At 40.0% G+C, this 27,177-nt stretch overlaps 1 protein-coding gene across 4 annotated transcripts in view; it reads right to left on the reverse strand.

Moving 5' to 3' along the window:
• The window catches only part of Cadps (calcium-dependent secretion activator 1), a 1,208,856-nt gene that overhangs the window by 1,017,513 nt on the left and 164,166 nt on the right, over nucleotides 1-27,177 (reverse strand). For all 4 annotated transcript variants that reach the window (XM_090389907.1, XM_090389906.1, XM_090389908.1 and 1 more), the window contains one exon: nucleotides 6,163-6,253. In XM_090389907.1, coding sequence (XP_090246033.1) covers nucleotides 6,163-6,253 — 91 coding nt within the window. The remainder of the gene's footprint in view (nucleotides 1-6,162; nucleotides 6,254-27,177) is intronic.

The following is a 27,177-nucleotide window of genomic DNA, read 5'->3' on the forward strand; positions in this document are numbered from 1 at the left end:
CCAGGTGGGAAGGAGCAGGAGTACGTAGCACACGCTTCTTGATTAGACCGGGGTTCGACTCCATTCCCACCAAATACGGAGGATGCTGAAAGTTCAGGCAATGACCACCGCATATCCGAGGACCAATATAAACTTAGTTGCTAATGCTCCTAAAAACCAAACAACAAACAATAACATCTCTGCTCCCACCTCTGTCAAAACCAGATGGTTCTATTGTCTCTTCAGTTGACCTGCTAGCATTCCATTTTTCTTCCAACTTATCTATTAATGATCTTAGTAAAACACCTCCTACCATTCCCAACACACTCCATTCAATGCCTCCTGTGGTCTTCTGTCAAAAGGATGTCAGAATGATTTTGAAGAATCTAGATGCTAAGAAAGCTCAAGGTCCTGATGATATTTCTCCACATGCTCTCAACACCTGTGCTCTTAAATGAACTCACTCCTGTTCTTTGCCAACTTTTTTTTCACTTTGTTATTCTAAAGGTGTTTTTCCTTCTGCTTGCAAATTTGATCATATCCTGCCAGTTCCTAAAAAGGGTGACCAATCCCTCCCATCCAATTATTGTCCTATTGCAATTACTTCTACTCTTTCGAAAGCAAGGCAGAAATCAATTAACTGCCAACCTTAAACTGCCTAGTAACCTTCTGTCTGATCAATGATTGCCAGTATGGTTTCCGTCAGTGTTGATCCATTGGTGATATTCTGACCAATGTTACCCATTTATGGGCGAATTCAATGGAAAAGTTCGGTGAAACACAAGCAGTTGCTCTTGACATCTCAAAGGCTTTCGATCGTGTTTGGCATAAAGGTCTTCGAAACAATCTTCTAGCTTGTGGTTTGCCAACTGTCTTTTGTAATTGTTTATCCAATTTTCTTTCTGATCGCTCACTGAGGGTGATGGTAGATGGCTATGTGTCTTCTAACTTCTCCACTAATGCTGATGTCCCCCAAGGTTCATTTCTTTTAATCTTATATATTAATGACCTTCTTCCATTTGGCTGGAAATCCTATCCATAATTTTGCCGATGATAGCACATTACATTCCACTTTCTATTTTGAGAAAACTTGCCGTGATCAATCAGCTTCAACTTCTCGAATATTAGCATTAGCAGAGGCATTTGATGCAAGAAAGCAAGCTTATGCAGCATCAGCCAAAAAAAAAATAAAGTAAAATAAAAAATAAAAAATAACCACTTCCACTTCACCCCTCTGTTCGTTCGAAATACCAGTCCAGCTGAGCCTTCAACTTATTTAGGCTATCAACTTCCACTACAAGGGATGGAAGTCTGTTCCACCAACCAACTACCTGCTAGCTAAAGGCAAATTTCCTCACATCTATCCAACATCTGTCTTTCCTCAATTTGAATTTATGCCCTCTCAGGTGTTTATTCTGAGCAAGAGGAAGAGTCCCATCTGCATTGAGCATACTCAAACCATTCAAGGCTTTATACACGACTATTTGATCACCTCGCTGGTGCCTAGTCTCCAGACACACTGTAATTTGCAAAACTTAAGCCTTTCTTCGTAAGAGCACCCCTTTGTTCCATTCACTAATCTTGTTGCCCTTCTCTGTACTCATTCCAGCATTTCTATATCCTTCTTCAAATGAGGCCTCCAGACCTGTATACAGTACTCTAGGTGTGGCCTGACATTGCCTTATAAAAGGGAATAATCACCTCCTTATCCCTGCTAGAAAAATTCCTATATATCATTGACAATACAATATGAGCTACTCTTGCAGCCCGTCTGCACTGCTCAGAGAACCTCATATCTCCCTGCACAACCACTCCCAGGTCCCTTTCATTCTCGACCACTGTCAATGTAGACAGAGTTCATACTTTGCTCTGGGGTTGCTGTTTCCCATATGTAGTACTTTACATTTGTCAATGTTAAACTTCATTTGCCACCTCTCAGCCCATCTGCTCAACGTTTCCAGATCCTGTTGCAGTAGCATAGTGTGAGTAGTGTCCTTGACAACCCTGCAAACCTTCGTATCGTCTCCAAACTTGGACATTAAGCTTGATATACCATCATCAATATCATTAAATACAAAACACAATAATGGACCCAATACTGAACCCTGACGGACTCCACTAATAACATTAGTCCACGATGAGCAGTGTCCATTGATTACCACTCTCTGTCTTCTTCCCCTCAACCACCCCTTAATCCATAGCAGCAATTTGCCCCAATGCCACACTGCTCCGTTTTGTGCAGCAGTCTTCCATGTGCAACAGTATCAAAAGCCTTTCTAAGATCCAAGTATATAATATCAAAGTTATTCCCTGCATCCAGTTCTTTTTGTGACTGCATCATAGTATCCAATCAAATTGGTCAAGCAAGACTTCCCCTTAAAAAACCATGCTGTGTCTGAGCTATAACTGAAGTCTTGTCTAGATGATCCTGCAGTGCTTCTTTAATCGGTGCTTCATTAATTTTCCGGGAACAGAAGTTAAACTCACAGGTCTATAATTACTTGTGTCGCCCTTTGATGCTCCTTTGTGAATTGGGGTCCCATTTGCAGATCTCCAGTCCACGGGCACTTCCACTGAGTCCTTTGCTGCCTCCTTTAATATAACTGGATAGATCCCATCCACCCCGGTGCCTTTCTTGTGTTTATCTTCAACAATTTCTTCTCCACTTTACTCGCAGTTATTACAAGATTCTCTAGCTTACTGCCAGAGTTGAATTCACCTCTGGCATTCCCATCGCTGAATAACTCCTCATGTGTGAATGTCGATGCAAAATATTCATTTAGTTTGTTAGCTACCTGAGCAGGATCATCAACAGTTGACCCATCAATATCAAGTGGACCAATCTGATTCATCTCCTTCCTTCTAGAGTTTACATAAGTAAAGAACTCTTTGCTGTTTTTCTTTGCATTCCTTGCCAAAGATTTCTCGTAATCTGCATTCGCCTGCCTAACCTCCTTTGTAATTTGGTTACAGATCAACTTGTATCTATCATAGGCTTCTGTGTCACATGTTAATTTGTATGTATCCCATGAATTTTTCTTCTCTGCCATATGTCTCATTAGTTCATCTGACATCCACTTAGGCCAAAACATTGAACAATATTGCTTAGTTGTTATGGAAAGCCTAGTAGCTTCCAAGATATGTTCTTTGAATGCTTCCCATTTTGAATTTGCTGTTGGTAACATCATCAGTTGGTCCCACTGTATAGAATTTAAATACTGTCTCAGTCCATCGTAGTTGCCTTTACGAAAGCAATAACCCTTCCCTTTACCCCTAATGGTGGTTACCTCTTTGAGTAAATCCCACTTCAGCACACTGTGATCACTGCCACCTAGTGGTTCATTTACCTGCAGATTCTTAATGCATGAAGAATCACTACTGATAATCAAATCAAGGGTATTACTCCCTCTATTTGCCTCCCGAACATGCTGATGTAGAAAACGATCATCCAATAAATCCATAAAAGCCTTGCTAGTGTTTGAGTGACCAGCCCCCAAATTCCAGTCAATATCTGGGAAATTAAAATCCCCCATTATAAGACTCTCTGATTTACTGGCCCACTCTCTTTCCCTGTACAGTTTCTTATTATACTCATCAGAGCCATTAGGCCCATAGCACACTCCTACTCTCAATTTTGATCTCCCAATGCTTATGTCACACCAAACTGACTCGACACTGCACTGTCCAGCGATGTCGACTGGCTTCACTTCCTTGGATTTTATGTATTTCTTAACTAACAGCATAACCCCTCCTCCCTTCCTATCCAGTCTATCATTTCTGTAGACATTGTACTCCCCAAATTCCAGTACTGCATTCCTTATATCTGTGTGACACCACATCTCTGAAAGCCCCACAATATCTGCCTTTGATGTTTTAAGCATTATCTCAAGTTCATCAAATTTATTTACTAAACTCCTAGCATTGGTGTACACGCAAGTATACATGCACCTGTTTCTATTCTTAGCTACCCTAACACAACCCATGTGTTTACTTGTACCGCAATGACTGCCAGCAGTCTCTGAAATATCCTGCATCTTGTTTTTCAGGCTTCTGCTCATTTCAATAGAAGCAGTGCAAGAATCACTTCCACCTCTGCCAGTGGCTACTGTTAATCTATTAGTCCTTGTATCCCCAGAATCTAGCAGTTTTCCGACCCACCTAACACTGCCTCGATAGAATCAGCAAACATTCTTGCACCCTTTCTATTTAAGTGTATCCCATCCCTGTAGAAACAGTCTCTCCTGTTAACAAGTACAGACCAGGCTGAAAAAAAAAATTCTACCCCTTGAGCATTGCACAATCTTTCCAGGGCCGAATTGATCGACAGGGCTCTCATCATATACTCCCTCCTATCGTGTCTGGGCAGAATTGCAGACACTTTCAAATTCAACCCTAATTCACGGCTTTTTTTCAACAGTGACCTGTACTTGTTATCTGCTACCAATTCTTTAAACTTCGATCTCTGGGTAATTCTCCAGTGGGACAAAGACAACTTAGTTAATTTCAATCCTTCTAAAACTCAGTCATGTCTTATATCTCGCACAAAGGATTCTTCAGCTCCTATGCTTATCTTTGGTTACACTCCAGTTGTTTACACTTAAGTTGATATCTGTTTGTTTGTTTGTTTATTATTTGGTTTTTAGGAGCATTAGCAACTAAGGCCATATTGCTCTGGGATATGCGGTGGTCATTCTCTGATCTTTCCTCATCCTCCGTATTTGGTGGCGACGGGCTCGAACCCCGGCCTAATCAAGAAGCATGTGCTACGCACTGCTGCTCCTTCCCACCTGGCTACGGAGGCGCCAAGTTGATATCTCTCTTTTGGGGATTACCTTGACTTCTGATCTCTCCTGGCACTAGCATATTACAAATATTGCTTCCTCTGGATCTAGAAAATTTGGTTTTCTCTTTCGGTCTCGGCGTTACTTTTCTTCCAAACAGCTGTTCTCTTTGTACAAATCGCAAATCCACCCTACCATGGAATATTGTCCTCACATCTGGGGCAGTGCCCCCAAAGCATCTCTCTCAGGCTTCTAGATTCCATTCTGAAGAGGGCAGTTAGGTTAATTAATGACTCGTCCCTAACAGTCTCTCCACTCGCTGTCTCATAGGTGTACTGTTTCTGCTGCATGCCTTTTCTACAGATACTTCCATGGGCACTGTTCTTTTGAATTGGCTTCTATAATTCATGCTCTCTCTTTCAAAACAGTCTTAACACGTGCCGCCACCAGCCAACATCCATTTACTGTCCAACATCAAACTCAAAGAACCAACTTTTCATCTTCCTTGTTTATTCCTTCAACTGCTGTTTTCTGGAACAACCTTCATGCGTACATATTCTTCAGTAATAATTCAGTAATAATTACATATTCAGTAATAATTCTTCTAACATCCTGCTATTGTAAAACTACAAGAGGAACTGAGTTGAGTGTAACAGGAATTGTTGAACAAGAATTTACTAAGATTGTGGAACCAAGGGTATTCGGAAAAATAGAACGCTAATAAGTCAGCTTTATGTTAAGCTGAAGATGACATAGAACCATCTGGTTTTAATAGAGGTGGGAGTACAAATGAAAAGATGTTGCATCTAATAGTTTTAGCAAGAGAATGAGAATGCTCTATTACTTTTTTTTTGGCTGTTGCTATATAAGCTTGGTTTCTTCCATCATTTGCCATTACTACTACTACTACCATTTATAAATGAAGCAAGTTTTCTACTCTTCACCTGTTCAAAATTGAGTTTTGATTGATTAACAATGTTTTACAATTGTTTCAGGCTTTAGTGTAAGCAGAAAATGAAGCAGGAGATTTGAATACCACAATCAAGCCAATTACAATACATTTTTGTCTTATGCTGCCTTAACACATGTTTTTTTTTGGAAGAAAAAAAGTTTAGATAAACAATGAGAGGTTAAAGAGGAATTTGGTATAAAGGATTTTTCATCCCTACAAGAATAACTTTACAGATGTGATCTTGGGAAAAACTGGGATCGGCAGAATATTTAAAACAGTAATACACCAATCAAAAGAGGAATACGTATAATACAGATCATTCCAATTTGCATTCTTCTTGTGATGTTAAACAGCACAAAGGTGGAACGCCTATGAGACAGTATAAGTATCATTATATTTATTTATTACAGTTATTAATGACAGTTTATTAAAAAGCAAATATATTCTTACCTCAAGAGTAAAAGAAAGAACAACATCCAATTTTGATAATACTGTTTCACCATCTTCGGTTAGGCCTTCTTTTGACAATGAAGACTGACTCCTAGATTTATAAAACATTATCCTCATAAACTAATTAGATAATATTTGTTTCTTTTTTTTTTTTTTTTTTATTTAAATTTTATACTACCTTTCATACTTAAGCATTACCTCAGAAATGTTTCAAATAGCAATGAGACAAAATGTGTTAGACAAAATTATCCAATCGAATACACACACAAAAAAAGGAATGTATTTTAGATGAAACTGCTGAAACATCCATTAAAAGTTTGATATTTGAAATTTCTGAAAAAAGAAAAGTTTTGTTCATTTACAAAGGTAATAACAGAGAAAGCAGATATTTATACACAATAATAAGCAGAAACAGTAATATAAACAATAAAAAACTATGGCCTCCTTGCATTATATAACTATACTATCAGAACTAGATTTTAATTTCCCAGATATTGACTGGAATTTGTGGGCTGGTCACTCACACACTAGCAAGGCTTTTGTGGATTTATTGGATGATTGTTTTCTACATCAGCATGTTCGGGAGGCAACTAGAGGGAGGAATACTCTTGATTTGATTATCAGCAGTGATTCTTCATGCATTAAGAATCTGCAGATAAATGAACCACTAGGTGGCAGTGATCACAGTGTGCTGAAGTGGGATTTACTCAAAGAGGTAACTACCATTAGGGGTAAAGGGAAGGGTTATTGCTTTCGTAAAGGCGACTACGATGGACTGAGACAGTATCTAAATTCTATACAGTGGGACCAACTGATGATGTTACCAACAGTAAATGCAAAATGGGAAGCATTCAAAGAACTTATCTTGGAAGCTACTAGACTTTACATACCAACTAAGAAATATTGTTCACGGTTTAGGCCTAAATGGATGTCAGATGAACTGATGAGGCATATGGCAGAGAAGAAACATGCATGGGATACATACAAATTAACACATGACACAGAAGCCTATGATAGATACAAGTTGATCTGTAACCAAGTTACAAAGGAGGTTAAGCAGGCGAAGGCAGATTACGAGAAATCTTTGGCAAGGGATGCAAAGAAAAACATCAAAGAGTTATTTACTTATGTAAACTCTAGAAGGAAGGGAATGAATCAGATTGGTCCACTTGATATCGATGGGTCAACTGTTGATGATCCTGCTCAGGTAGCTAACAAACTAAATGAATATTTTGCATCGACATTCACACATGAGGAGTTATTTATCGAGGGGAATGCCAGAGGTGTATTCAACTCTAGCAGTAAGCTAGAGAATCTTGTAATAACTGAGAGTAAAGTGGAGGAGAAATTGTTGAAGATAAACACAAGAAAGGCACCTGGGGTGGATGGGATCTATCCAGTTATATTAAAGGAGGCAGCAAAGGAAGTAAGCAAACCCTTAGCCATAATTATGAGAGCTTCCTTGGACTCAGGGGAGGTACCCATAGACTGGAGATGTGCAAATGTGACCCCAATTCACAAAGGAGGATCAAAAGCTGACACAAGCAATTATAGACCTGTGAGTTTAACTTCTGTTCCAGGAAAATTAATGGAGGCACTAGTTAAAGAAGCACTGCAGGATCATTTAGACAAGACTTCAGTTATAGCTCGGACACAGCATGGTTTTGTTAAGGGGAAGTCTTGCCTGACCAATTTGATTGGATACTATGATGCAGTCACAAAGGAACTGGATGCAGGGAATAACTTTGATATTATATACTTGGATCTTAGAAAGGCTTTGGATAGTGTTGCACATGGAAGACTGCTGCACAAATTGGAGCAGTGTAACATTGGAGGCAAATTGCTGCTGTGGGTAAAGGGGTGGCTGAGGGGGAGAAGACAGAGAGTGGTAATCAATGGACACTGCTCGTCGTGGACTAATGTTATTAGTGGAGTCCCTCAGGGCTCAGTGTTGGGTCCATTATTGTTTTCTGTATTCATAAATGATATTGATGATGGTATATATCAAGCTTAATGTCGAAGTTTGCAGACGATACAAAGGTAGGCAGGGTTGTCAAGGACACTACTGACACTATGCTGCTGCAACAGGATCCGGAAAGGTTGAGCAGATGGGCTGAGAGGTGGCAAATGAAGTTTAACATTGACAAATGTAAAGTACTACACATGGGAAACAGCAACCCCAGAGCAACGTATCAACTCTGTGGTACTACACTGACAGTGGTAGAGAATGAAAGGGACTTGGGGGTGGTTGTGCAGGCAGATATGAAGTTCTCTGAGCAGTGCAGACGGGCAGCAAGAGTAGCTCATGGAGTATTGTCAATGATATACAGGAATTTATCCAGCAGGGATAAGGAGGTGATTATTCCCTTGTATAAGGCAATGGTGAGGCCACACCTAGAGTACTGTGTACAGGTCTGGAGGCCTCATTTCAAGAAGGATGTAGAGCTGCTGGAACGAGTACAGAGAAGGGCAACAAGATTAGTGAATGGAAGAAAGGGGTGCTCTTACGAAGAAAGGCTTAAGATTTGCAAATTACAGTGTCTGGAGACTAGGCACCAGCGAGGTGATCTGATAGAGGTGTATAAAGCATTGAATGGTTTGAGCATGCTCCATGCTGATGGGATTCTTCCTCTCGCTAAGAATAATCACCTGAGAGGGCATAAATTCAAATTGAGGAAAGACAGATGTAGGATAGACGTGCGGAAATTTGCCTTTAGCCAGCGAGTGGTTGGTTGGTGGAACAGACTTCCATCCCTTGTCGTGGAAGTTGATAGCCTAAGTAAGTTTAAGGCTCAGCTGGACAGGTATTTTGAACGAACAGAGGGGTGAAGTGGGAGTGGTTTTTTTTTTTTTTTTTTGGCTGATGCTGCATAAGCTTGCTTTCTTGCATCAAATGCCTCTACTAATGCTAATGCTAAACTAAAATGTCAGTCCTGGGATTCGAGGTGTAGGTATAATCTGTAGAAACCAATATATAAAAGGAAAGGAATAAGCAAATAAGAAAAGGGAGAGAAAAACAAAAATAAAAAAAAGTTTCAAGGACTATGGCTACTAAATATCACAAAAACCCAATGACCATGATAAATATTAATTTAATAATGAAAGTAATGGAAAGAAAGGAAAACAGAAGGGTGAAGAGAAAGAGAAATAAAGGAGTGAGGGAAAGAAATCAATAAATCAAGGTACATGTAGAAAAAAATTTTACAGATACTCTAAAAAAAGAAATTTTCAGATTCTTTATTCTACAATATTAATATTCTCCAATATTCTTTTCTAGAGTAATATTTTTACATCATGATCATCACTCTAGGCTCCAAGCCCTGTCACCATAGAGATCTTTTTTCTCCAATCAACCTGAATTTTAGCTTCCCTATAGTTCATTCTTCAGAGTCGGAGCTTATCATCAAGTGGTCTGATTCTTGGCCATCCTCTGCTTCTTTTCCCTTCAAGCTGTCCTTCTAGTATGTTTACTATCCAATCATTGCATCTCCAGACATGTCCTAGGAACCACATCTTCCTCTTTATTATGGTTTTCTTGATTGTTCTTTGTTCCTCAGCACTACTCTGAGGACTTCTTCATTCATCTTTTTGTCTCTCCCTCCAGTTGATTTTCGTCAATTTTCTCCAGCAAAACATCTCAACTGCTTCAATTCTCCTCCAGTCTGTTTATGTTATTGACCATTTTTCACATCCATACAGCAGTATACTCCATATATAGGTTTTCATGAATCTCTTCCTCTTTTCTTTGTTTGTTTGTTTGTTTGTTTGTTGTGTTATTTGGTTTTTAGGAGCATTAGCAACTAAGGCCATATTGCTCCGGGATATGCGGTGGTCATTCCCTGACCTTTCTGCATCCTCCGTATTTGGTGGTCACGAGCTCGAAACCCGGTCTGATCAAGATGCATGTGCTACGCACTGCTGCTCCTGCCCACCTGGCTACGGAGGCGCCTCTTTGTTTGTCTTGCTTGCAATAAATGATTTCTTTTTCCTAAGTGCTTCTTTCACTATAGCAATTCTTTTTATTTCTAAATAGCTTTTGTCATCCTCTTGTACGTTACTTCAACGATATACAAATGAACTTACTTGTTCAATTTCCTTGTTATCTATTTCTATCTTGCACACTCCTACTCTCAATTTTGATCTCCCAATGCTTATGTCACACCAAACTGACTCAACACTGCACTGTCCAGCGTTGTCGACTGGCTTCACTTCCTTGGATTTTATGTGTTTCTTAACTAATATACCCCTCGAAGGGAGGATAACCCCTCCTCCCTTCCTATCCAGTCTATCCTTTCTGTAGACGTTGTACTCCCCAAATTCCAGTTCTGCATTCCTTATATCTGTGTGACACCACGTCTCTGATATCCCAACAATATCCACCTTTGATGCTTTGAGCAATACCTCAAATTGATCAAATTTATCTACCAAACTCCTAGCATTGGTGTACACGCAAGTATACATGCACCTGTTTCTATTCTTAGCTACCCTAACACAACCCATGTGTTTACTTGTACCACAATGACTCCCAGCAGTCTCTGAAATATCCTGCATCTTGTTTTTCAGGCTTCTGCTCATTCCAATAGAAACAGTGCAAGAATCACTTTCACCTCTGCCAGTGGCTACTGTTAATCTATTAATCTTTGTATCCCCCCCAAGCTAGCAGTTTTCCGACCCACCTAACGCTGCCTCGATAGGATCAGCAAATATTCTTCCACCCTTTCTATTTAATTGTATCCCATCCCGGTATAAGCAGTCTCTCCTGTTAACAAGTACAGTCCAGGCTGAAAAAAATTCTACCCCTTGAGCCTTGCACATTCTTTCCAGGGCCGAATTGGTCGACAAGGCTCTCATCACCCTCTTATCGTGTCTGGGCAGTATTGCAGACACTTTCAAATTCAGGCAGGCACTTTATGCCTTCATCAATTTTGTTTACAAAAATGAGAAACAACAGTGGTCTAAGAACCAATTAGAAAACCGCACTTCTGACTTAACCCCAATCTGAAGAATATCCATTAATCACAACCCTCTGCCTTCTGCAACTGTGCAATTCAACTCAGAATCTTTCGAATAAACTCAACATGTTCCAGTTATATAGCCACCTCTCATAAGAGACAAAGTTAAAGGCTTTGCTAAAATCTGAAAACAGTATGTTAAATTGTTCCTTAACAAAAGCACAAAATAGCTCACCAGGTTTGTTAAACGTGACTTTTCCTTGACAAAACCATGTTGTGTTAAGAGAAAATCATGTTTGTTTCCTTCAGAATGTCATTTCTATCTATATAACCCTGGATTGCACTCTTGATCACCAATTCTAAGATTATCATTACCACAGTAGTCATACTAAGCATGTCTGTAGTTAGCAAATCTGAGTACAATGATACTCTCAAAATTAAACTCAGTGGTTCAATACACTCTCTGGCCGCCTCCCGTAAAATCACTGGGTGAATGCCATCAAATCCAAGAGCCTTACATGTCTTTAAACTCAAAAGATTTTCTAATAAACAGTCATCTGTAATTTCAAAATCGCTAATTACATATGGCTCAGTCTCACTGGCACAGCCTCTCTGCAGCACAAGGAGGCTTTAATCAGTAATGACGACACGAAGTCCCTATTCAATTCATCAACATCAGCTCTGTTATCTAAGACTTTCCCACAACTAATACAGAAGGGTCCATTCCAATTCGTTTTCTTCCTTCTTTGAATTCACATGCATGCATGAAAAACTCCTCGTAACCATTCTTTGCTTTCTTAAACAGTGCTTTCTCATACTCAACCTCCACCTCCCTAGCCTTGTCTGTGATACTATTACAGATCAACTTGAGGCTGTAGCAGGTTTAGTACTCTTCATCACTCTATAACTTGCTCTCATGCTTTCTCTTTCTGCTCTATTGAAATGGCCACCTCCATATTCATCCATCCCAGTATCCTCCTCATGCATTAGCATTAGTAGAGGCATTTGATGCAAGAAAGCAAGCTTATGCAGCATCAGCCAAAAAAAAAAAAAAAACCCACTTCCACTTCACCCCTCTGTTCGTTCAAAATACCTGTCCAGCTGAGCCTTAAACTTATTTAGGCTATCAACCTCCACTACAAGGGATGGAAGTCTGTTCCACCAACCAACCACCCGCTGGCTAAAGGCAAATTTCCGCACGTCCATCCTACATCTGTCTTTCCTCAATTTGAATTTATGCCCTCTCAGGTGATTATTCTGAGCTAGAGGAAGAATCCCATCAGCATTGAGCATGCTCAAACCATTCAAGGCTTTATACACCTCTATCAGCTCACCTTGCTGGTGCCTAGTCTCCAGACACTGTAATTTGCAAAACTTAAGCCTTTCTTCATAAGAGCACCCCTTTGTTCCATTCACTAATCTTGTTGCCCTTCTCTGTACTCGTTCCAGCAGCTCTACATCCTTCTTGAAATGAGGCCTCCAGACCTGTACACAGTACTCTAGGTGTGGCCTCACCATTGCCTTATACAAGGGAATAATCACCTCCTTATCCCTGCTGGATAAATTCCTGTATATCATTGACAATACTCCATGAGCTACTCTTGCTGCCCGTCTGCACTGCTCAGAGAACTTCATATCTGCCTGCACAACCACCCCCAAGTCCCTTTCATTCTCTACCACTGTCAGTGTAGTACCACAGAGTTGATACGTTGCTCTGGGGTTGCTGTTTCCCATGTGTAGTACTTTACATTTGTCAATGTTAAACTTCATTTGCCACCTCTCAGCCCATCTGCTCAACCTTTCCAGATCCTGTTGCAGCAGCATAGTGTCAGCAGTGTCCTTGACAACCCTGCCAACCTTTGTATCATCTGCAAACTTGGACATTAAGCTTGATATACCATCATCAATATCATTTATAAATACAGAAAACAATAATGGACTCAACACTGAGCCCTGAGGAACTCCACTAATAACATTAGTCCACGATGAGCAGTGTCCACTGATTACCACTCTCTGTCTTCTCCCCCTCAACCACCCCTTTATCCATAGCCGCAATTTGCCTCCAATGTCACACTGCTCCAATTTGTGTAGCAGTCTTCCATGTGCAACAGTATCAAAAGCCTTTCTAAGATCCAAGTATATAATATTGGGACGGTCGTGTTCTAAGCCGCTAAGTGGATTTTTCTTATTTATTTTTATTTTTATTTTTATTTTTAACATATAATATACACAACAGGCATTCGCCCAGTTAAAGTGTATAACAGAGAAAAGGTTGTACAAACATAAAAATAAATGGTAGACTAATATACTTTGTACAATGGAAACGGGAAAAGTTCAATTCACAAAAATAAAAAGATATTCATGACGTCAAGTCCAGCGCTATGTAAACTCACAGAAAGCAGTTTGCTGCAGGAGACATCATCACACACACACACACGAATTAATGAGGACATCTTTGGGCCAGAACTCATCCGTCAATCGGTCAATTTACTCCAAATAGTTCTGTGAAATTGTTTCTTGTTCACAGCCATATCCAAGTCAAACTTGTTCATGAGTGCCAATGTTCTTTTGAAGAAGGAGTTCCTGGATATCTCTAATCTGGAGTTACCGATGTGGAAAGTAGTCTTCTGTCTAGTAGCCACCACTGGAGCGTGTAGGTCAATATGGCATAGAAGATCCGGCAGGTAAGTTGATCCAGCGAAGATGTGGTACAACAGTTTTAAATCAAGAATAGTTCGCCGAGTTTCCAGAGATTGAAGCTTGAAGTAGGAACAGAGATTCCGGTAGAAGATTCTGTGGTAAAACATGGGGTTACGTCTGGAAAGATAGTGGATAAATTTCATCTGGAGCGATTCTATTTGCTGTATCAAGTATGCATAGTGTGGGTTCCATATAGCAGAAGCAAACTCCACTATAGGGAGTATAGTTGTCTTAAATAGGAGCACAGAGAACTGAGGATCTTGAAATCTGTACGTCTGCCGTTTAATGAAGCCGATTTGTTTTTTCGCTTGGTTTAATATATTCCTAACGTGTTTTTCAAACCCACATGTAGCGGTAAAAGTAACTCCCAGATCTTTAACTTCGTCAACTCTGGAAATCGGCATCTCCTTGATGTAATATTCATTAACTAAAGGCTTAGTTTTCCTCGTAGCGGCAAAGGAAATAGAGCTGCACTTCATAGTATTAACCTCCAAACCATTCAAAGCAACCCAATCAGCAAATGAGTTGAGAGCAGTCTGAAGGTTAACTGCATCATCTGGACTGCAGATAGGTGAATATAGTTTCACATCATCGGCAAACATTAGTATCTTGATACCACCTCTCTCAACAAATTGCGGTAGATCGTTGATAAAGATGGTGAATAAAAGAGGCCCAAGAGATGATCCCTGTGGTACTCCTCTCGATGGAAAAAATTCCCTTGAGACTTCCTGTCCGATGATCATTTTCCTGTCCGATTATTGATTTGAAATTATTGTTTTTCCAAAACTTTTGATTTAAATTTAGTAGCATAACATTATTTTGTGATTTTCTGATTAATTTGGTGTATTTATTCTTTATTTGGCCTTGTAATTGCATAAAAGTATCGGTAAAGGTTTCCACGTGTTTCAACTCCGGTACCGTTCGTAATTTTCCCGCCTTTGTGATACGATAGTTATATACCGTACTAGATAGTGTTAGTTGAACTTCGTTAGCAGTTAAATTGTACGTTTAAATAAATACATATAACGACTTAGACTACAAACGTAATATAATTAATTATATTTAACATAATTAATAACATAACATAATTAATTATAATTAATAAATAAATTAATAGAATCATGACTCAGACCAGAGCGGCAAAGCAAAAGGCTCAAGCTAATGGAAGTGCTGTGGCTTAGAGCCGAACTGAGGGGGGGCAGTTGTCCTCTGACTCACAGCCTTATAAAATGCACTGTTTGCTTGATGTTTGCAGAGCAATCGGGTACTGGACATGATACTGCCAAGGGGGATGTCTTTGTGTGTGCGCGATGCAAGGAGTGTATCGATATCAAGCAACAACTCGGCGTTCTTGTGGGCCTATATGAGAGCTTGAAGGACAGGGTGGATGCCCTCAAAGAAACTAAATTGAGGGGCCCATCAAGCTCTCAGCTGCCCACATCAACGCCAGAGCTTGCACTTGGGCATCGCGTGACACAGAGACAACCCCCAAGGCAGAATGCGCTGGTCCCGAAGGAACTAGTAGTTGCTGGTGACTCTATTGTCAGGGAAACGGGGAACATGCTTTGTAAAAAAGATAGGTGGAACAGGACCAGGGTATGTCTGCCAGGGGCAAAGGTTGATGACGTTGTACAGCGAATATCATCTTTTAAGGGCACAAAAGGTGATATAGTTGTACACGTTGGCATTAATAATATTAAGAGTAGGAAATCGGCAGAATTACTTAACAAGTACAGGTCACTGTTGAACAAAAGCCGAGAATTAGGGTTGAATTTAAAAGTGTCTGCAATTCTGCACAGACAGAATAGGAGGGAGTATATGATGAGAGCCTTGTCGAACAATTCGGCCCTGAAAAGATTGTGCAAGGCTAAAGGGGTAGAATTTTTTTCAGCCTGGACTGTACTTGTTAACAGGAGAGATTTCTTCTACAGGGAAGGGATACACTTAAATAGAAAGGGTGCAAGAATATTTGCTGATGCTATCGAGGCAGTGTTCGGTGGGTCGGAAAACTGCTAGCTTGGGGGGAGACAAAGACCAATAGATTGACAGTAGCCACTGGCAGAGGTGAAAGAGATTCTTGCACTGCTACTATTAGAATGAGCAGAAGCCTGGAAAACAGTTCTTTTGTGACTGCATCATAGTATCAAATCAAATTGGTCAGGCAAGACTTCCCCTTAACAAAACCATGCTGTGTCCGAGCTATAACTGAAGTCTTGTCTAAATGATCCTGCAATGCTTCTTTAACCAGTGCCTCCATTAATTTTCCTGGAACAGAAGTTAAGCTCACAGGTCTATAAATACTTGTCAGCCTTTGATCCTCCTTTGTGAAATGGGGTCAAATTTGCACATTTCCAGTCTATGGATACCTCCCCGAGTCCAAGGAAGCTCTCATAATTATGGCTAAGGGTTTGCTTACTTCCTTTGCTGCCTCCTTTAATATAACAGGGGAGATCCCGTCCACCCCGAGTGCCTTTCTTGTGTTTATCTTCAACAGTTTCTCCTCCACTTTACTCCCAGTTTTTTCAAGATTCTGTAGCTTACTGCTAGAGTTGAATACAACTCTGGCATTCCCCTCGCTGAATAACTCCTCATGTGTGAATGTTGATGCAAAATATTCATTTAGTTTGTTAGCTACCTGAGCAGGATCATCAACAGTTCACCCATCAATATCAAGTGGACCAATCTGATTCATCCCCTTCCTTCTAGAGTTTACATAAGTAAAGAACTCTTTGCTGTTTTTCTTTGCATCCCTTGCCAAGGATTTCTCGTAATCTGCCTTCGCCTGCCTAACCTCCTTTGTAACTTGGTTGCATATCAACTTGTATCTATCATAGGCTTCTGTGTCATGTGTTAATTTGTAAGTATCCCATGCATTTTTCTTCTCTGCCATATGCCTCATTAGTTCATCTGACATCCATTTTGGCCTAAACCTTGAACAATATTTCTTAGTTGGTATGTAAAGCCTAGTAGCTTCCAAGATAAGTTCTTTGAATGCTTCCCATTTTGAATTTGCTGTTGGTAACATCATCAGTTGGTCCCACTGTATAGAATTTAAATACTGTCTCAGTCCATCGTAGTCGCCTTTACGGAAGTGATAACCCTTCCCTTTACCCCTAATGGTAGTTACCTCTTTGAGTAAATCCCACTTCAGCACACTGTGATCACTGCCACCTAGTGGTTCATTTATCTGCAGATTCTTAATGCATGAAGAATCACTGCTGATAATCAAATCAAGAGTATTACTCCCTCTAGTTGCCTCCCGAACATGCTGATGTAGAAAACAATCATCCAATAAATCCACAATGCTGTATTTTCTTCAATGTATATATCAGATATCGCCAAACTAGGATTCCCGAGGTGCATGCAGCTCTTTTATATGTTGAATGTGACTTGCCACCAATTATGGAAATTACTTAAAATCAGACATTTATCTGTGATGACCTGAAAGAAAACAAAAGAAATAGTTATCCAATCATGATGGCATGTAACTACTAAATACAGTGCTGAGAACATTAAATCTGTAGGAAGATGAACATCTTCTACAAGAGGAAAGACAAGACAACAAAAACACAAATACTTGGAAAGGACCAACATTAGCCAACAACATACAAGTTCATATCACACACCACCTGTGCATTTGCTGACGTCATTAGCATTCGTAGAGGCATAAGATGCAAGAAAGTAAGCTTATGCAGCATCAACATACAGGAAAAAAAAAAAAAAAACCTCCCATTTCCCCACTCAATTCGTTCCAAATGCCCGTCCAGATCAGCCTTAAATTTATTTGGGCTATCAACTTCCACAACAAAAGATGGAAGTCTGTTCCACCAATCAACCACCAGCTGGCTAAAGGCAAATTTCCGCACATCTATTTTACAACTGTCTTTCCTCAATTTGAATCTATGCCCGCTCAGGTTCTTAATCTGAGCAAGAAGAAGAAGAACCCCATCAGCATTCAGCTTTCTCAACATATTCAAGGCCTTGTACACTCCAGTGAGATCACATCATAGGTGCCTGCTCTCCAGGTGCTGAAATTTGCAGAATTTAAGCCTTTCTTGGTAAGAGCACCCCTTTCTCGCCTCACCAATCTTGTTGCACTTCTTTGTACTCATTCTAGCAACTTTACATCCTTCCTAAAATGAGGCCTCCAAACCTTTACACAGTATTCTAGATGTGGCCTGACCATTGCCTTGTACAGTGAGATAATCACCTCCCTGTCCATGCTAGCAAATTTCCTATATATCATTGACAAGAGTCCATGACCTGCCCTAGCATTCCATCTGCACTGCTCAACGAACTTCATATTTGATTGCACAATTACCCCCAGATCTTTTTTACTTTCCACTTCCCTGAGTGTAGTACCACACAGTTGGTACATTTCTCTTCGGTTATTGTTACGCATATGCAGTACTTTGCATTGATCAATGTTAAATTTCAGTTGCCACTTCTCAGCGCATTTTCCCAACTTATCTAGATACAGGTAGAGTAGCATAATGTCTTTATTGTTGTTAACAACCCTGCCAACCTTTGTATCATCTGGAAATTTGAACATTAATCCTGATATACCTTCATCAATATCATTGATAAATAAACAAAACAACAATGGGCACAAAACCAAACCCTAAGGAAATCCACTAATGACATTTGTCGATGAAGAGCAGTGTCCATTGATTAGCACCCTCTGTCATCTCCCACTCAACCACCCCTTTATCCATTGTAGCAACTTACCCTTAATGCTATAATCTTCAATTTGTACAGAAGTCTTCTATGTGCAACAGTATCAAACGCTTTCCTAAAAATCCAAGTATATGATATCAAAATTATTTTTGGCTTTCGGTTCATTTGTGACCACATCGTAGTCTCCAATCAAATTGCTCAAATAAGACCTCCGTTTCACAAACCCATGCTCTGTCTTAACTATTATTCCAGTCTTGTCTATATGATTCTGCAATACTTCTTTAACCAGTGATTCCATTATTTTCCCCAGAACACAAGTTAAACTAACAGGTCTATAGTTACTTGTGTCACCTTTTGAACCCCCTTTGTGAATTGGTGATACATTTGCACACCTCCAGTACATGGGAAACTCCCTTGAGTCGAAGGAAGCTCTCATAATTATGGCTAAGAGTTTGCTTACTTCCTTTGCTGCCTCCTTTAACTGGATAGAACCCGTCCACCAAAGGTGCCTTTTTTATGTTTCACTTCAACAATTTCTCCTCCACTTTGCTCTCAGTTATAAAATCACTTAGCTCCCTGTTAGAATTTAATAAACTTCTGGTACTCCTCTCATTGAATAACTCCTCGTGTGACAGCAGATGTAAAATACTAACTCAGTTTCTTCATCAATAGAAAACACATCTATCTTAAGTGGTCCAATCTGATTCATCCCTTTCCATCTAGAGTTGACATAAGGAAGGAACTTTGTGACTTGATTACAGACTAGGTTATATCTGCTGTAAGCTTCTGTGTCACCTGACTAGTAGCCTCCAAAATAAAGTCCCAGAAGGCTTGCCATTCATAATTCAACGTTGGTAACATTATCAGTTAATCCCACTCTACAGAATTTAAAAACTGTCAACCAGTGGTTCCTTTATCTGCAAATTCTTAATGCATGAATAATCACTGCTGCTAATCAGATCAAGAGTATTACTCCCCCCTCGCCGCCTCTCGAACATGTTGCTGTAGAAAACAGTAATCCAATAAATCTACAAAAGTCTTGCTAGTGTGCAAGTGACCAATTCAGAAGTTCCAATCAATATCTGGAAAGTTAAAATCCCTCATTATAAGACATTCTGATTTACTGGCCCATTATTTCTCTGCACAACTGCTCATTATACTCATTAGACCTCTGTGTATATAAAGTGCTTAGCATCATAATACACAGCCATTTCTGAATAAACAGAAAATTTTTAAGGTGGCATCGTTTTAGGTTATATCTCATATTGTGAATACCTTCACAACGAGTTGCCATGATATTGCACTACTTCGAATAAGTAACGCTTCACCTAAGGAGAAGACTAATGTTACTTATTCTCAGATAGGTACCACCACCCAGACAGCACTGTTTCAGGACTATTTGGTCCTTCTTCAGTGAGTGGGTAGGTACCCAAGTGATGCAATGATGGCAGAAACAGTTATGAAGTATAACTCCACAATATGAGAGATGCCCGATGGTGTATGATGTATTTAGACTAAGGCGCATTTAGGGCTAGAGCCTCAAGCTGCGAACAAATTTAGACTGTATATAAAGTGCTTAGCATCATAATACACAGCCATTTCTGAATAAACAGAAAATTTTTAAGGTGGCATCGTTTTAGGTTATATCTCATATTGTGAATACCTTCACAACGAGTTGCCATGATATTGCACTACTTCGAATAAGTAACGCTTCACCTAAGGAGAAGACTAATGTTACTTATTCTCAGATAGGTACCACCACCCAGACAGCACTGTTTCAGGACTATTTGGTCCTTCTTCAGTGAGTGGGTAGGTACCCAAGTGATGCAATGATGGCAGAAACAGTTATGAAGTATAACTCCACAATATGAGAGATGCCCGATGGTGTATGATGTATTTAGACTAAGGCGCATATTAAGGCGCAAATACATCATACACCATCGGGCATCTCTCATATTGTGGAGTTATACTTCATAACTGTTTCTGCCATCATTGCATCACTTGGGTACCTACCCACTCACTGAAGAAGGACCAAATAGTCCTGAAACAGTGCTGTCTGGGTGGTGGTACCTATCTGAGAATAAGTAACATTAGTCTTCTCCTTAGGTGAAGCGTTACTTATTCGAAGTAGTGCAATATCATGGCAACTCGTTGTGAAGGTATTCACAATATGAGATATAACCTAAAACGATGCCACCTTAAAAATTTTCTGTTTATTCAGAAATGGCTGTGTATTATGATGCTAAGCACTTTATATACATAGTCTAAATTTGTTCGCAGCTTGAGGCTCTAGCCCTAAATGCGCCTTAGTCTAAATACATCATACACCATCGGGCATCTCTCATATTGTGGAGTTATACTTCATAACTGTTTCTGCCATCATTGCATCACTTGGGTACCTACCCACTCACTGAAGAAGGACCAAATAGTCCTGAAACAGTGCTGTCTGGGTGGTGGTACCTATCTGAGAATAAGTAACATTAGTCTTCTCCTTAGGTGAAGCGTTACTTATTCGAAGTAGTGCAATATCATGGCAACTCGTTGTGAAGGTATTCACAATATGAGATATAACCTAAAACAATGCCACCTTAAAAATTTTCTGTTTATTCAGAAATGGCTGTGTATTATGATGCTAAGCACTTTATATACATAGTCTAAATTTGTTCGCAGCTTGAGGCTCTAGCCCTAAATGCGCCTTACTCATTAGACCTCTTAACACTTACCTACTCTCATATTTCCTTTCCCAGTCCTTATGTCACACCAAACAGACTCAACATTGCATTCTCCACCAACATCAATTGGATGCACTTCCTTAGATTTCACGTGTTTCTTAACTAACAGCATAACCTTTCCTCCCTTCCTGTCCTGTCTATCCTTTCTGTATACATTGTACTCCCCAAAGTCCAAATCTGCACTACTTATATCTGTGTGACACCACTTCTGATATCCCAACAATATAGGCCTTTGATGTCTTGAATAGCACTTCAAGCTCATCAAATTTATTAACTATACTCCTAGCATTGGTGTGCATGCACCTGTTTAAATTCATAGTTACCCTAAGACAGCCCATGTTTCACTATGACTCCCAGCATTACTGGAAATCTTCATTATCTTGTTGCACGGCAAGAATCACTTTTGCCTCTGTCTGCGGCCACTGTTAACATTTTAGTCTGTGTATCACCCCAAGCTAGCAGTTTTCCGACCCAACTAACACTGCCTCAATAGTATCAGCAAATATTCTTGCACCCTTTCTATTTAAGTGTACCCCATTCCTGTAGAAGCAGTCTCTCCTGTCAACAAGCACAGTCCAGGCTAAAAAAACCTCTACCCCTTGAGACTTGCACAATCTCTCCAGGGCCAAATTGATCGACAAGGCAGTCATCATATACTCCCTATCATGTCTGGGCAGAATTGCAAACACTTTCACATCCAATCCTAACTCAACTTTTTTTCAACATTTGACTGTACTTGTTGAATAAATCTGCAGACCTCTTACTCTTAATGTCATTAGTTCCGACGTGAACAACAACATCACCTTAAAAAATGATATCTGCCCATATAACATTATCAACTTTTGTCCCTGGCAGACATACCCTGGTCCTGTTCCAGCTATCCTTGCATAGTATATTCCCCATCTCCCTGACAATAGAGTCACCAACAAAACTAGTTCCTTTGGGACCTTGGAGATTGTCTCTGAGTTACCTGATGTACAGGAGTTAGGTCTGCCGTTGAGCTGGGCAGTTGAGAGCTTGATGGACGCTTCATATTAATTTCTTCGAGGGCATTTACCTACACCTGAAGCTCTCATACATGCCCAACAGAACACTGAGTTGGCGCCTAATTTCTTTACACTCTAGACACACCTAGCACACACAAAAGCAACCTCCTTGGCTAGTTGTGCTCTTTTAGAAAGGTTGGCAAACATTTCCCATTTCGCACATTTTTCGAGACTGTGATGCGTTGGAGAATTGCCCCCTTCGTTTCTCCCCGGAGTCACAGAACTCTCGCTAGTCTGTGATCTTTCCTTTGCAGCTGTAGTCTGAGTCATGCTTTCTGTTTAAATACAATTTAATTAACAATGAAATTTAATTATCAAAAGTAAATTCTAAATGGAAATTATTCAAGGAAGTAACCTTGGAAGCTATTATGCTTTTTGTCCCAACTAAGAAATACTCTTCAAGGTTTAGGCTTAAATGGATGGCAGATAAACTAATGAGACTTGTGGCAGAGAATAAAAATACATGGGATGTATATAATTTATCGGGTGACACAGAACACTATGGTATGATAAACTAGTCTGTAATCAAGTCACAAAGGCAAGCAAAAGCAGATTATGAGAAATGTTGGGAAAGAGATGCAAAGAAAAACAGCAAAGAATTCTTTACTTATGTAAACTCTAGAAGGAATGGGAAGAATCAACTTGATCCACTTGATATCTGCAGTTCGATTGTTGATGAAACCTACTGAGGAAACTGACAAAATGAATGAGTATTTTGCATCTACATTCACACATGAGGAACTGCAGGGAAGTGGAGCACAGAAGCTTATCAAATGCCAGAAGGGAGCTGAATGATATTTTAATAACTGAGAGCAAAGTGGAAGAGAAATTGTTGAAATTTAACATAAGAAAGGCACCTGGGGTGGTTGGGATCTATCCAGTTATAATGAAGGAGACAGGAGAAAGGAGATAAGCAAACCCTTAGCCATAATTATGAAAGCTTCCTTGGGGTCACAGGTGCTCTCCATGGACTAGAGATGTGCATATGTGTCCCCAATTCTCAAAGGGGGATCAAAACGTGACACGAGTAATTACAGACCTGTTTAATTTCTGTTTCACAGAAAATAATGGAATCACTGGTTCAAGAAGCAATGCAGGATCACCTAGACAAGACTGCAGTTATAGTTCAGACACAGCATGAATTTGTTAAGGGGAAGTCATGTCTGACAAATTTGATTGCATACTATGATGTGTTCAAGAAGGAACTGGATGCGAAAAATAATTTTTTCTGTGGAGCACAGAAGCTTATCAAATGCCAGAAGGGAGCTGAATGATATTTTAATAACTGAGAGCAAAGTGGAAGAGAAATTGTTGAAATTTAACATAAGAAAGGCACCTGGGGTGGTTGGGATCTATCCAGTTATAATGAAGGAGACAGGAGAAAGGAGATAAGCAAACCCTTAGCCATAATTATGAAAGCTTCCTTGGGGTCACAGGTGCTCTCCATGGACTAGAGATGTGCATATGTGTCCCCAATTCTCAAAGGGGGATCAAAACGTGACACGAGTAATTACAGACCTGTTTAATTTCTGTTTCACAGAAAATAATGGAATCACTGGTTCAAGAAGCAATGCAGGATCACCTAGACAAGACTGCAGTTATAGTTCAGACACAGCATGAATTTGTTAAGGGGAAGTCATGTCTGACAAATTTGATTGCATACTATGATGTGTTCAAGAAGGAACTGGATGCGAAAAATAATTTTGATATTATATATAGTAGAGTACCGAACATCTGAGTCGCGATTTTCTATGTTATCACAGCTAGCTCTTAGCTCACTTTTTACATAATGGCTAAGTGATGCCTTAAAGAGTTGTTTGTGTTCGTATGTATGATGAGTAAGACTGTGAATGAACAGACTAGGCTAGTTATGCTGATCCACAGAATTTTAATGACTCATCTTCCTCTGCACCCCTCCACCCACTTGCCACTAAATTTCAGCAGTTTTATCTGTCAGGTTCAGTTTGACATCTCGTTCAGGTGATTATGCTTTCAACTAAAAAAAAAAAAAAAAAATTTTCTGTTTATACTCCGGCATGACAACCAGATCAGTAGACTTTACAATAAATCATCAGTACAAATATTTATCGTATTTAGTAGTCAAGGGCTTGAACCCTGGTCCACTCAAGGAAAGCGTGCTATGCACTTTTTCTCCTGACCACTTAGCTACATCAGGCCTACCACTAGTTTATCCATGAAGACGAAGATGATGTGTGTCTGGGAGAAGGCGCAAGAATTTCGCATACAGAAGGCCTAAATGCGATTGAAGCTACATTGCGATATATCAAACAGCAGAATGAGAGTACGGCTGCTGATCTACTGTTGTTGAGACACCTGAGAAACATTGCAGCAAACAAGCGAGGAACTTCTTTAAAACAGAAGAATTTGAAAGACTTATCTAAAGCCTGATGCTGTATTCTCGATGATGCGCGCACAGTACACTATACTGTACAGTACAATACTATGTAAGTAAAGAAACAAGGCTAAGGTAAAGAAAGCTGACACGAGAAGCACGGAATATTTTGGTAAAGTTTAGCCGTGAAGTTACAGTATACTGTACTTTAGCATACAGCACTTGTAGTCTTGCTTGCTCGGTAAACAAACAGTGGATATTATCGGGCTGTAGTAGAAGTCAAAAAACGATATATTGATTGACAGGTAGGTGTGACAAACGGTGTACTGAATGGTGCATGAACACAACAGATGATAACATCAGTTTAGTTGATATTAAACATCGGTTTAGTTGAAATTAAACATCGGTTTAGTTGAAATTAAATTGAAATCATGACTCAAAGCAGCAAATCCCCCTGAGCTGTGGCTGAGGGGAGAACTGGGGGGGAGGAGTTGCCCTCTGAATCAAAGCCTTTTAAAAAGCACTGCTTCCATGATGTTTGTGGACAATCGGGTATGGGACATGATATTCCCATGGGGGATTTCTTTGTGTGTGCGCACGCGATGTAAGGAGTGTAAGGAAATCAGGCGACAACTCAGCATTGTTATGTGCCTATATGAGAGCTTGAAGGACAGGGTGGATGCCATAAAAGGATCTAAATTGAGGGGCCCATCAAGCTCTCAGCTGCACGCATCAATGCCAGAGCTTGTACTTGGTCATCACACAACACAGCGGCAACCCCCAAGGCAGAATGCGCAGGTCCCACAGGAACTAGTAGTTGTTGGTGACTATTGTCAGGGAAAAGGGGAACATGCTTTGTAAAAAGGATAGGTGGAACAGGACCAGGGTATGTCTGCCAGGGGCAAAGGTTGATGACGCTGTAGACCAGATATCATCTTTTAAGGGCACAAAAGGTGATATAGTTGTACACATTGGAACTAATGATATTAAGAGTAGGGGACCGGCAGAATTACTTAACCAGTACAGGTCACTGTTGAAAAAAAGCCATGAATTAAGGTTGAATTTGAAAGTGTCTGCAATTCTGCCCAGACACGATAGGAGGGAGTATATGATGAGAGCCTTGTCGACCAATTCGGCCCTGGAAAGATTGTGCAAGGCTATTAAATTTTTTTCAGCCTGGTCTGTACTTGTTAACAGGAGAGACTGCTTCTACAGAGATACAGTTAAATAGAAAGGTTGCAAGAATATTTGACGATGCTATCGAGGCAGTGTTAAGTGGGTTGGAAAACTACTAGCTTGGGGGAAACAAGGACTAATAGATTAAGAGTAGCCATTGGCAGAGGTGAAAGCGATTCTTGCACTGCTTCTAATGGAATGAGCAGAAGCCTGGAAAACATGATGCAGGATATTTCAGAGACTGCAGAGAGTCACTGCGGTACAAGTAAACACATGGGTTGTGTTAGGGTAGCTAAGAATAGGAACAGGTCCATGTATACTTGCGTGCATATTTACCAAACTCCAATGCTAGGAGTTTTGTAAACAAATTTCATGAATTTGAGGTATTGCTCAAAACATCAAAGGCAGATATTGTTGGAATATCAGAGATGTGGTGTCATACAGATATAAGGAATGCAGAACTGGAATTTGGGGAGTACAATGTGTACAGAAAGGATAGGAAGGGAGGAGGGGTTATGCTATTAGTTAAGTAACACATAAAATCCAAGGAAGCGAAGCCAGTCGACATCGCTGGACAGTGCAGTGTCGAGTCCATTGTCGACTGTGGCATAAGCATTGGGAGATCAAAATTGAGAGCAGGAGTGTACTATAGGCCTACTGACTCTGATGAGTATAATAAGAAACTGTACAGGGAAATAGAGTGGGCCAGTAAATAAGAGTGTCTTATAAATGGGGGATTTTAATTTCCCAGATACTGACTGGAATTTGTGGGTTGTTCACTCACACACTAGCAAGGCTTTTGTAGATTTATTGGATGATTGTTTTCTACATCAGCATGTTCGGGAGGCAACTAGATGGAGTAATACTCTTGACCTCATTATCAGTAGTGATTCTTCATGCATTAAGAATCTGAAGACACAGGAACCACTAGGTGGCAGTGATCACACTGTGCTGAAGTGGGATTTACTCAAAGAGGTAACTACCATCAGGGGTAAAGGGAAGGATTGTTGCTTTCGTAAGGGCGACAATGATGGTCTGAGGTAGTATTTAAATTCTATACAGTGGGACTAACTGATGATGTTACCAAAGCAAATTCAAAATGGGAAGCATTCACAGAACTTATCTTGGAAGATACTAGGCTTTACATGCCAACTAAGAAATATTGTTCAAGATTTAGGCCTAAATGGATGTCAGATGAACTAATGAGACATATGGCAGAGAAGAAAAATGCATGGGATACATATAAATTAACATCTGAAACAGAAGCCTATGATAGATATAAGCTGGTCTGTAACCAAGTTACAAAGAAGGTTAGGCAGGCGAAGGCAGATTACGAGAAATCTTTGGCAAGGAATGCAAAGAAAAACAGCAAAGAGTTC

This window comes from Mastigoproctus giganteus, chromosome 2 (assembly GCF_048544385.1).
Source record: "Mastigoproctus giganteus isolate SK-2022 chromosome 2, ASM4854438v1, whole genome shotgun sequence".
NCBI classification, from domain to species: Eukaryota; Metazoa; Arthropoda; class Arachnida; order Uropygi; family Thelyphonidae; genus Mastigoproctus; species Mastigoproctus giganteus.